The sequence below is a fragment of the Pediculus humanus genome, genomic scaffold, assembly GCF_000006295.1.
Source record: "Pediculus humanus corporis 1103172107631 genomic scaffold, whole genome shotgun sequence".
Lineage (NCBI taxonomy): Eukaryota > Metazoa > Arthropoda > Insecta > Psocodea > Pediculidae > Pediculus > Pediculus humanus.
The window spans coordinates 201,596-214,242 of NW_002987244.1; the positions used below are offsets into that span (position 1 = coordinate 201,596).

Sequence of the window (12,647 nt, forward strand, 5' to 3'; positions counted from 1 at the left end):
TTCGTGTTAATTTGAAGAAAGGTAAGTTATTAATTGATTAAAAGTTACAACCTTTAAAAATTGCTTTGGAATTTTTTCACACAGAAATTTCTAAATGCATACATATTACAATACCAACAAATAAGTAAAATTTCATTTTAATTTTATTTAAGACTAAAAACATTTACTGTCATTGTAAAATAATTAATTACAATGTGTATAGTATTGTCCATTTAAGTTGTAAAAATTTTCTTGTGAATAAAATTTTTGTTTTTTTTTTTTTTTCAGGTATAAGGCTGGAAAGAACAGGTGGTTTTTCCAAAAACTCAGATTCTAATTGTATGTGACATCCTAAAAAATTTAACAATTTAAGAAAATTATGCAATAATAATTGCTAATTTTCAATATTGTCATTTATTAAAATTTGTATTTTATAATTTGGATTTTGTGTTTCTTTTTTTTTTTTTTTAAATTTTTTTATATGAAAACCCTCCTTTTAAAAATAAGTCATTTTTAAAGTTTATGATGTGTGGTAAAATTTTTGAAAACATGTTTACATAAAAGTTAGTTTTTTTAATATCTCATTGAAATTTCTAGTGTGTTAAAAATGTTGAAGGCTATTCAATTTTTATAAAATCAAAAGGAAATGAAGGTCAAGTAATTGAAGTTTTTGTATTTTTCTTTTATTAAATTCTATGAAACAGTAATTTTAAAAATGGTAATAAGTCCTACAAAATCTACATGGGTCTACTACAACCTATTTTTTGGGTAGTTTAATGTGCTGACACTTGTATTCTATTAAATTATTTGAATTTGCATAAATTGCCACTTGTTCGATTCTTACATTATTCTTTGTGCAAGGATAGTCAAATTTTATGTTTTATTTACTACTACATCGGATTTTAAATTTTTTACTGGTTGTTTTAGTTAAATCTTGAATATATTATACAGATAATAAACTAAAATTCTGAAATTAGTTAACTGCATATCATCAAGGAAAAAATTTGTGATTACAGTCAGTGAAACATTGCATTAATGATTTATTAATATAATTGAATTTCAAAAATAAAAGCTTATATTTAAAGGTTATTTACAATAAATTTTCAATGAAATAATATTGATTAAACATCGTATCTTAATGTCGCAGTATTTCATACATCATAAACAAGGTCTTAGCCAATCATATTTTAAACATAGTGTTCCAGTATTCGTTAATTTTTTTTTTTTTTATTAGTCTTGTTCCACGACAAGTCGAATATAAATATGGTGTAATTTAAGGTTTTTGGATAATTTTTGATTACAGGGTTTTTTTAAAAACTTGTTTCATTAATTGGGTTAAAATTTTGCGATATATAGCAAATATTACATATAAAAATGATATTTACACGATACATTACAATTCAAAGTATATTTTAATGATTTATTTGATGTTTTAGATTCTTTGTTGCAAGGTATTTTAGAAAGCTACTCCAGTATACTTCCTATATTGTAAATATAATAGTACGTTTTTAAAAATTCGTTTCGTAGTTTTAATAAAAGATTTTGTTAGTTTTTAATCTTTTACAATAAGCTCCTTTGCTGATTGTTTATTTCCTCTTGCTAAAATATATAATAGAAAGAAGTGTTTATTGAGAATAATTCTTAATGATGGCTGATTATATTTAATTTTACAATTACGTTTTTTTTTTTTTTTTTTTTTTTTTTTTCTCTAGTACTTGTCTACTTTAAATGCAAATGATATTAATATACGTAGTTATCATATTTCTCTAAATTATTTATAATTTTATAAAGTTTTTTAACATTAAAAAAAATAAAAGGAATGTATAAAATTTTATTAATTAATAATGAATATACATTGAATTAAAGTTCTTATATTTAATTATTACGTATTTTTAAATTAAAATTTTAGTTTTAATTTCAGTTTAAAAATATTTAGTTAAAATTTTTCTCTCTTTCTTATGGTAAAATAAAAAAAAAAAAAAATTATTGTTATTGAAACAGAATTTCTTCAGTAGGAAAATGGTATAAAAATCAATTTCATTCACTTTCGTTATTATTTACTCTAGAATAATTTAAAAATGACATTATCTGATCCTGGTATAAAATGGCTATATGAACTGCTTCAAGATGTTCAATTAGAACAATATTTTACAAGGTTTAGGGATGATTTACAAATCACCAGGCTTTCACATTTTGATTATGTACAAGCAGAAGATTTAGAAAAAATAGGATTAGGTATGTCATTTCAAAATTTTTTAAATCTTTTTAAGTAATACATTAAATGTTTTATTCTTAAAATTTTTTTTTTTTTTTTTTCAGGAAAACCAGGAATAAGAAGATTACTAGAAGCTGTTAAAAAACGAAAAACTCAACAATGGAGGAAGAGCATCATTAGTAAAATAATTCCCTTTCCAGACAGTAAAAAAGGACATGATAAAAAAAATAAAAAAAATGTTACTGATGAATTGATGCAAAATAGTATATCTTGCCTTATACAAGAAAAAGACTTAACGTAAATTATAAATTAATTTTATTTTATTTTATTTAAAAAAAAAATATATATTTTAAAAATCTCCTCTTTATGAAACTCATTATTATTATTATTATTAAAATAGTGATGCTGTTATTAAGTGAAAAATACATATACAATATTTTTTTATAATTAAATTTTGTAATTCATATTAAGTTTTAACTTAAAATTTATTTTTAAATAAAATCAAAAATGTTTTTTTAGGCAATCTGTTAAACTGGGAGATGGATCTTTTGGAATTGTGAGGAAAGGAGAATGGGTTACTCCTACAGGAAATGTAATAAATGTTGCTTTGAAAATATTAAAGCAAGATGCCCTTACTCAACCGGGTGTTTTCGAAGATTTTTTTAAAGAAGTTCAAGCAATGCATTCTTTAAATCATACTAATCTAATAAGGTATATCAAAATGATTATTTTATAACTTAATTAATTTGCAAAAGGTGTTTCTAAACTTATTTTTAATTGATAGATTGTATGGAATTGTGCTATCTCAACCTCTCATGATGGTAACTGAGCTAGCGCCTTTAGGTAGTCTTTTAGATTATTTAAGAAAGCATAATTTTCAAATGTCTTTATTAAAAATTTATGATTATGCTCTACAAGTTGCTGCAGGAATGCAATATTTAGAATCGAAAAGATTTATTCACAGAGATTTGGCATGTAGAAATGTATTGTTATCTTCTCCTGATAAGGTAAAATAGATTAATTAAAAAATTTTACAAAAAACCCAAATAAATAATACATAAAAGTAAAAAGTCTTTGTAATATTGGCAGTAAAAATCTTTTAGTAAAATGTTTACCAAAACTAATACTAATTATCTTATTTTCAGGCCAAAATCGGTGATTTCGGTTTGATGCGAGCTCTTCCACAAGAAGACGATTGTTACGTAATGACAGAAAGAAAAAAAGTACCATTTCCCTGGTGTGCTCCAGAAAGTTTAAAATCTCGTCAATTTTCTCATGCCAGCGATACGTGGATGTACGGCGTCACATTATGGGAAATGTTAACATTTGGTGAAGACCCTTGGATCGGACTAAATGGTACTGAAATATTACGAAAAGTAGATAAAGAAGGTGAAAGATTATCACAACCGGAAGCTTGTCCAACTTCTTATTACCATCTAATGCTTCAGGTTAGTTCTTTAACGAAATTAATACTTTTATTTGAAGAAAAAAAAAAAAAAACTTATTTAAATTTTTTTTTTTATTTTTTTCCAGTGTTGGTCTAGAAATCCATCCGATCGACCAACTTTTACGGCTATAATGGATTTTTTAAAAGATAGAATGCCTCTTTTGGTGAAATCATTACGTCCCTTTTCTGAACCTGAAAAATTAAAAGTCGAATTGGGAGATTCTATTGTCGTCATCGATGGAAGGTAAGTTTATATTATTATTTTTATGTAAATTTAATAATAATAATATGCTTATAATGTAAAATTAACATCACATTTGGCCTTGTATTTAAGTCATTGTTAAACGTTCCTTCACGACCGAACGTTATTTATATCACGTAATCTCAAAATCAAACGAACAAAAACAAACAAACACCTACTTACTTACTTGTAACAATTAAAAATTTCCAAGTTTTTTTTTTTGTTTCGGAAGGGAGAATAAGACGGGGGGGAGGAAAAGGTTTCGTTTCTATATTAAAATATTTATTCAATTTTTTCTGGAGGGGAAAAAAAATGATTTATTTTTTAAGCTTATTTTTTTTAAAACTCAACCAATGTTTTTTCCTTTTTTCAGGGCGGATTTTTATTGGTGGAAAGGTCAAAATTTGAGAACGTTTGAAATAGGTCTTTTTCCTCGTTGCCTAGTCGATCCTTTACGAGGAATGGCTAGCGAAGATATAAGTAAACCTCTTAAAAATTCATTTATTCATACGGGACACGGTTCACCCTTTGGAAGATCCTGGGGAAGTCCGGCCGTTATCGATGATGTTTATTTAAACAATCCCATGGGACCTCCGGATATAATTGGTATTCCGTCTGAAATAACGACCACTCCTCGTTTGGAAGATAGAAAAAGTCGTCTTAAATTGGAAAGCGGTAATATTTCCTGGTTATCTTTTCTATTCTACTGTAAGTTAGTACCAAATTTAATAAAAACTATTTAAAAATTTTTTTTTTAGTAGGAGGAAAGCAGAGAGGAAAACAAAATTTTAATTATTCAAAATTAAAAAATGAAATAGTTGAAAAACCAAAGGATACTCTTCAAAACGTAACAAAAATTTCAAGCGCGAGTAGTAATTCAATTGCGGAAGGTCCTTTAATTGATTTTTCAAGTGCTCCCCCTCCTATGCCTTTATTAGATGTTAATGAAATCCCTTCGTATTCTAACATAACTTCCGTTTTAGATCAACCAATTGATGTACCTCAACAGCAGGGTTCGTAGTCACGTGGTTTTGGTTTTTTTTTTTTTTTTTTAAATTTACAACTTTTTAAATATACGTTAATTCAAAGCGGTTTTTTTAAATTTTTCCAGATAATTCAATTTACAGTTTGAAAAGTAGCGATTTTAATTTGGATAAAAACGTCACAACAAGGTATTATTCAGATGTGCCAGATCAACAAAGGAACACGTACTTAAACGTTGATAATTTTGAAAATTCAACATTTTTTTACGCCAGCGGAGAATCGTCAAAACACGTTTCTAATCAAACGGATCCAAATTTAGGGAATCAATCAATGGATGGAAATTTAAAACAAAATTGTTCAGACACTAATAGTGAACTTCTCATTCCCGCATTAAGACCCCCTCCTCCTAATTTAAAAAAAGTGGAATCTTCTGTTTTAATGTCAAATGCCGAGACATCCTTTAGACAGGGAACTATTGAACGTGAAAATCGAAATCATTCCTATCCTGCTGTCAACGAGAAAGACTTAAATTTTCCACAGACATCCGCTTGTACGAGTTCATGGTTTGGGAGTTCTCAGAGTAACATAAAAACCGAAGAGTCATTATCGCAGGAATCGTTTTTTTCCAATCAAACCAATGTTTCCGGCACGTCGAATAATTGTAATCAAGATTTTTCGGGAAGAGTTTTAAGGACAAAAGTTATAGACATAAATACAAAAAGTGATCTTTTTTACGATGAAACGGATTCAATTTCAAATCAAATTAGTAAAATGTGGTTAGACAAAAATCAAATCGCTTCGGAGCCTTCATTTCCCAACAATGTCGATATGTATTCTTCTATACTCAAAGATAAATCGCAGGGAGCTGCGTCGTTAAGTTATTCAAGTGATGGGGAAAGCAAAAAAATTAATAAAAAAAAATCAGTACCTGTGTGTAATAATAGTTTAGATGGAAGGAGCTCAATAAGGGGCAACATAGACAATCACTGTCCGACAATTTCTCAAGCTTTTTTTAAAAATATAAATAGTGCCAAAGATGTTGTTAATTGTTACGAGGGTTGTTCGGAAGAGAAAAACAAATCGTTGTCGACCGAATATTCTTTAAATGTTGCGACTAACAATTCACCCAGCCATTACGACCGAAGAATAACAAGCATAAAACAAACACATAGTCCATTGGTGGGCCTCAGCGGTGAGCTAAGAGAAAAAAAATTAGAAAAATTATGGAACGAAATGCCGGATACGAGCGACGAAGAAAGATTGACGGCATTGCAAAGAACGGGATGGGACGTTCCAGCCGCGATCAAATTTATCAAATTGGATCGTCTTTTAAGGTGGAAAAATAATTTTATATATGAGCTGTCGTAGTTTATTCGTTTAAATAATTATTATTATTATTATTATTATTATTTTTTCTCTCATTATAGATTAGCCGTGGCATCGAGAGAGGAATGCGAAGCAGCTTTGACACGAAATAATTGGGATTTAAATTTGGCTGCATCCTCAGTATTAGATTTTAATTAATTAAAGTATTATTATTATTATTATTATTATTATCATTAATTATTATTCAACGTACATTTCATTTTTTTTTTTTTAACTTTAATTTAATTATTATTATTTTTTTTATAATTGTTTCTTAATTGTTATTAATTTTTAACTTTTTTTACAACATTAATGATAGTGTAAACCTTTCATAATAAATAAATAAATGTTTCGGGTAATGAAATTGAACAAAAATTTAATTATTATTATTATTATTATTATTTCGATATAAATTTTTTATAATTTTATTTTTTTATTAATTTGTTTAAATTTTTAAAAAATATGAAAGAAAAAGAACCTGCGGTCAAATTAATTAATTTAAATGAAATAAATATTGATATTTATTTATGATATTTTTATTTTATTAAGCTCAATTAATTTATATTATATTAATTATTACTATTATTAAAATAATAATAATAATAATACATATTTTAAACAAAAATATATTTTGTGCCTTTTATTTCATGTTTTTTTTAAAATTTTTTGTTGATTAAAGAAAAAAAAAACGTTTAATTTAAATGAAATTTTAATATTTATTCATTTTATAAATGTTACCTGTTATAATATTTTTAATTTAAAAAAATTTCAAAATGTTGTAATTAATAATAATAATAATAATAATAATAATAATAATATTACTTTATAGTATCGGTTACTTATTAATTTAAAATCTAAACTGTCATTTTTTAAAAAATATTTTTTAATAATAAAAATATGATTTGCTTCCATGTTCAACCTTAAATTTTGTAATTTTTTTTCAGATTCCTCTACTGAAAAAGTACTCATGTTTGATTTGAACACGGGTATCATCTCATTTGGATAAGTATTTGATGGAAAAAAAATATTTATTTTATTAATATTGACAATAATTCCAAAAATTTCAAATTAATTGTTTTGTTTATTATTTTTTGGTATTTTAAAAAAAATTATCACATAATTGACATGTTATTCATATATATTATTATTTGGTAACCCTAATCATTTTATATTTCCACTCAGGTAGTATACCATGACAGGTATTTTCTTCTGCTTTCAAAATGTTTCTCTCTATTTTCATACATGTATACATACCTAAACGTTTTATTAAATGATTTTTACTTTTTTTTGTACCTGAATTGTCAAATTTATAATTTTTATTTTTAATAATTTTATTGCTGGACATGGTAAAGTATGTAAAATAATAATAATAATAATATGTGGGTATTTTTTTAGGGTACCTGTGTAAAAAAAAAAAAAAAATTAAATTTTTTAATGTCAAATTATTATTATGTGTTGTATTATAATAGATATTTTTATTTTTTTTCAGAAAATAATGTTTTTATGTAAATATTTTTATGAATTATTATTATTATTGTAAATAATGAACAACATGGATATTGAAAAAAGATAAAAAAAAGGATTAAAAAAGGATTAAAAAAGGATTAAAATGAGTAGAGGATTAAAAAAATTATTAACTCTTTTTTCTTTTGGTGTTTTAATTGGGATTTGTTTGGAAATTATTTTTATTGAAAATAAAAAAATATTTATTAATGAAACACATAAAAACGGTAAGTTTCTTTTTTATTTTATTTATTATTAACTTTATTTTTGAAAAAAAAAAATAAAATTTGAATTTTTTTTTTTTGCAGTGAGTGTTCTAGAAAAGTCAAGAATTACATGTTTGATTGTTGTTAAACATAATCATGACAGGTACATAAATTCAACAATGAATACATGGATTAAAAATTGTGATAATTATCATATAATTAATGTTGAAAATTCTAAAAAACGTAAAAATAATTTATTTAATGTTAAATCAATTTTTCATAATGATAATAATGATGATGATGGGTCTGTTTTCGAATGCGAAACAAATTTTACCGGACATAATTTTCGAAAATACGTTAAAAATATTTTAGCTAAAAGTGCTTGGGAAGGATTATGTAAATCCCTTCACATAATAAATTCATGTTGTTTCGAATGGCTCATCATCGTACCTGATAGCGTTTTCGTTTTGTTGGAAAATTTAAAATTTTTCATTAAAAATTTAAATAGCAGTGAATATCATTATTTCGGTTATCCGCTGGAACACTACGAAGCTAATTTTAATACGTTATCCGCTGGAATATTATTAAGTCGTGGCTCATTGAGAAAATTATTAAAAAAATTTCAAAATATAACCGATTGTGAAAATACCGGAAAACATTGGAAAAATGAAGATTTATATTTAGGTACGGATAATTTTTTTTTTTTTGTTTATTTTTGTATTAATTGGCGGTAAAAAAAAAAAAAAAATTTTAAATTAAGTGGCATCAGATTTGTCTCTCTCTCTCTTTCTTTAAATTGTTTTTATTTTTATTGTAATGTGTTTTATTTTATTTTATTTATGTTTTTTTATAATGTTAATAGGTTTTTATTTAAAAGAATTGGGAATTTTACCAATGGATACAAGGGATAAAGAGGGACGAGGTAGATTTCATGGTTTTAATATAAATACATTGTTGTGGCCTGGAAAACTTTTTTACAAGTCTGATTATTATAAAAAAGCACTGTATCCTGTACCTAAGGTAGACAAAATATTTTCTATTGTTTTCTTCATAAAATAATATAAATCAATATCAAAAATAATTTTGTTGCAGGGTACCAATTGTTGCAGTCCATTTTCAATAACAGTAGATTTATCTGATCCGACAATGGCATATAAAATATATTTTTTTTTATACATAATAGGAAATAAACAAATTAAAAAGCAAAATTTTTCAAATTCCCAAATTACAAATGGATTTTCATGGAAAGATTTTCTTAAAGAAAGAGGATATAATGATAGTGCAATCAATAATATATCATCAAAAGAATATTATGAAATATGGGAAAAAATTTTACCACCCGAAAAAATGTATAAAGAAATGAGAAATTTTATTCAAGACACTAAAAGTTAATTATAATTTAATACAATTTTTTAATAATGTAATAATAATTATTTTTAAAAAATAATAAAATTTTAATTTAATAATGTCTTTTAATAAAAATAAAAAAAGACAATAATAATAATGATATTTGATTATTTAAATAATGAACAAATTAAGTAGCACATAATTTATAATTAATTTTATTTAAACGAGTACTAGGTAAAATTTTGTTGAACCTCTGTTTCTTTTTTCTTTCTGATTATTTCATGGAGTTGTTTATATCTCAAAATACATTCTTCTTTGGTTTTTCCAGGCACAAATTTTGCTATTTTTTCCCATCTTTCGCTACACTGTTTAGGAAATTTTAATAAAGCTTCTTCTAATGCTTTTTGTTGGACTTGATCCCATTCTTTCTTTTTAACTACTATAAAAAAATAATTTTATTTGGTTTATTTCAAAAAAAAAAAAAAAGTATCAATTAGTTTAATAAAACTTTTTCTTTTACCATCTTCCAAACCGGCAAATTTTCCTCCCTTTGTTTTAATTTTTTTCGACTCGTCATTTATTTCTTCGACTGCATCATTTTTGGTTATCATATTTTCTTTTACTTTTTTAGCCATAAAAGTCACCTGAAAAAAAATCATTTTTCCAAATTAATTGTGTTAAAGAAAAGGTTTTCAAGTAAATTAATAACCAAAGAGTAATAATCACCTCTCCAACGCTTCTATTCATGACTTCTGCAATTTTTTCCCATCTTTTATTCATTCCAGGAGGATATTTATTAACATATTTAATCAAATCAGATAAATCATCGTCAGTCCATAAACCACCCTTAATAGGATAACTTTGAGTCTCTTGTTTAATTTCATCCGATTTTCCAGACATTTCATTCAGGCAATCTCCATTTAATTTGGATTCATTGTTTACTTGGGGAATCATAAAATTTCTTCTTCTTCTGGGACCTTTGCTTAATACTTCTGGTTCAGATTCATCACTTTCTTCTTGTTCTTCATAAACTTCAATTTTTTTATTTTGAATAAAATATGATGTTAATAATTTAATGCTGAGTGGTATGCAGGTGAAAAACACCCACAGTAATTTGGGTATTTGAAAAGGCAAAGTATTTAATAAGCTAGGTTTGGGAATTGCTATTGTCATATCAGGTAAATTTCCTTCTAATTTTCCTTTTTTTTGTTTTTTTTGCAGTCTTTTTTTTTCAGCACTCACAAATTCTTCAACGATGTATTTTTTTTCTAAATAAGCTGCCCACGACACTATGTATTGTCCGATTGTAACAATAGTAAAGACTATTATCAGCATTTCTGCCAATCCCATTTTTCGGACTCTCCTGTAGTAATAAACGGGATGCCTCCAATCTGGCAAACCGTTTTCCAATACTTCATCATATCTTTTCCTTTTAACAGGATCCCTCAAAACTTCGTGTACAGCAACAAGTTGTCTGAATTTAATATCGGCATCGGGTGCATCATTTTTGTCAGGATGAAGTTTTAGTGAGAGATTTCTAAATGCGTGCCGTATGGTTTTAGAATCGGAATTTTGAACAACGCCCAAAAGCGTATAAAAATTTGTATTCACTTCTTCAACTAAATCGAATAATTCTAATTCCTCCGAGTCCCAGCATTTGACGGAACTCAAGAGGTTTGCCACGACAACATATACAGCAATAAATTCTAACTTGAAAAAATTCATGATTTAAAAAATCATCGATGACGAAAAACAAAATATATTATATAGTATTCACTTTCATTAAATAAATTGTTTTTCAATCTTTTTTTCATTTTGATATTAATACTTTAATTAAATCTCTACATAGCTAACAAGTATTTCACTTATATTATACCGCCACAGACGTAAAAACCATTTTAATTATTGCTGTTTACTTCAAGTAATGCAATGCAAAAACAAAATTGTTTAAATCAATACAAAATATTCAGAAAAAAAAATTTTTTAAAGTACATACATCGTGGATGGATTTTAAAAATATTAAAAACCGACGAAAAAATTTACGTAGAAAGTTTTTTACTTTAATGCGCTACTGCAAAAATAACTCACTTTACAATAGTAAAATTTTTTTCGTTTTGTCACCATAGAGCTTTATAAATTAATTATTTGTTTAAGAGTGAAGATGGGTTTTAAATAATGGCCCTCCCAAGTTTTTAATATTTAGTTTTTATTTTTTACTCATAGAAATTACTCCTAAAATGTAAGTTTGTTATTTTATCCTTATTATCATTATTATTATTTCTGTTAATTATTAAAAAAAAAAAAAAATGTGAAATTTATATTTTTTAAATTTGTAAATAATTTAAAAAGTTATAATTTTAAATTGAAAAAAAAATATGTTAATTTGATTTTTTTTTTTTTTTTTTTTTTTTAAATTAATGTTTTATTATTTATATTTTAATTTATACATCAATAAAAAATGTCTTGAATTTTTTTTTTTTTTTTTTTTTGTCAAATTGAGAAAAAACAATAAGATTTTTTGTTAAGGTTAAAATTTAGCTGACTTATAACACTTTTATTTTTTTGCTGACTTTTCTATTGAATTATTAAAATTTTTTTTTTTTTTTTTTTTATTTTAAATTCAATAAAACTGTAAATTAATATGTTTGTCTTTTATTATTATTATTCATGTGTTAGTTTTACTATTATTTTGTGAGAACTTAAATACTGCTTAAAGTGAGTTGTCGTCACAATTTTTTTTTTTTTTTTTACATTCTACATTTTTTCCCCAAATTTTACTTTTTAATCGAAATTTCAAAAATTATAAGTTGTACTGATGATGGATATTCTGTAATTTTCTTTAATAAACATAGATAATAGGAATTAAATTAAAACTAGTTGTACATAAATACATTTTAATTCAATTTTTTTAAAAAAAACTTTTAAGGGTAAAGTTATTAATTATTCATATTATATTGAATGTATATAAATGGTGAATTGTACTTTAAAGTTTTGAAAAAAGAACATTTTTTAGAGTTTATATTACTTTTTATTATAATTAAAACTAATTAATACTTACTTATTTGTATTTCTCTTAATTTTATAAGTTTGTTTTTAATTATTCAATTTCGTTTATTATATCGTATCATTTCAGGTAACTTTAAATTGTTAAAGTCCATTTAAAAATTATTTTATAACTTTTGCTTTTTTATTTTATGTAAATATTAACATAAATTTTGTTAATATTAAAATATTTTTTCCAATTGATGCATTATAAATTTTAATTTTACTCAGCATTCCATTGCTTCTCTCGAGTGAAATAATGGGGTGCAGCAGGAATGAGAAAATAAATTTTTAACAAAGGTTTAGACAGACACTAAC

General features: G+C 24.7%; 4 protein-coding genes across 4 annotated transcripts in view; 3 read left to right on the forward strand and 1 right to left on the reverse strand.

Annotated features, from left to right (window-relative positions):
- The window catches only part of Phum_PHUM257880 (60S ribosomal protein L27e, putative), a gene marked incomplete at both ends in the record, with an annotated part of 869 nt that extends 543 nt beyond the window's left edge, over window positions 1–326 (forward strand). The window contains one exon of the mRNA XM_002426472.1: window positions 268–326. Coding sequence (XP_002426517.1) covers window positions 268–326 — 59 coding nt within the window. The remainder of the gene's footprint in view (window positions 1–267) is intronic.
- A 1,731-nt stretch (window positions 327–2,057) lies between these two features.
- On the forward strand, window positions 2,058–6,390 carry Phum_PHUM257990 (uncharacterized protein; the record flags this gene model as incomplete). The annotated part of the gene is made up of 11 exons (XM_002426473.1): window positions 2,058–2,214; window positions 2,299–2,491; window positions 2,714–2,905; window positions 2,979–3,201; window positions 3,340–3,642; window positions 3,728–3,885; window positions 4,256–4,557; window positions 4,641–4,895; window positions 4,994–5,752; window positions 5,816–6,200; window positions 6,294–6,390. The coding sequence occupies 11 exons, from the start codon at window positions 2,058–2,060 to the stop codon at window positions 6,388–6,390; spliced, it is 3,024 nt and encodes a 1,007-aa protein (XP_002426518.1).
- Window positions 6,391–8,119: 1,729 nt separating this feature from the next.
- On the forward strand, window positions 8,120–9,332 carry Phum_PHUM258000 (beta1,3-galactosyltransferase, putative; the record flags this gene model as incomplete). Its single annotated transcript, XM_002426474.1, has 3 exons — window positions 8,120–8,624; window positions 8,803–8,960; window positions 9,033–9,332. 3 exons carry the CDS (start codon window positions 8,120–8,122, stop codon window positions 9,330–9,332), a joined length of 963 nt encoding a protein of 320 aa, XP_002426519.1.
- Window positions 9,333–9,517: 185 nt separating this feature from the next.
- Window positions 9,518–11,012, reverse strand: Phum_PHUM258010 (uncharacterized protein; the record flags this gene model as incomplete). Its single annotated transcript, XM_002426475.1, has 3 exons — window positions 9,518–9,723; window positions 9,808–9,931; window positions 10,014–11,012. The coding sequence occupies 3 exons, from the start codon at window positions 11,010–11,012 to the stop codon at window positions 9,518–9,520; spliced, it is 1,329 nt and encodes a 442-aa protein (XP_002426520.1).
- Between the last annotated feature and the right edge of the window lie 1,635 nt (window positions 11,013–12,647).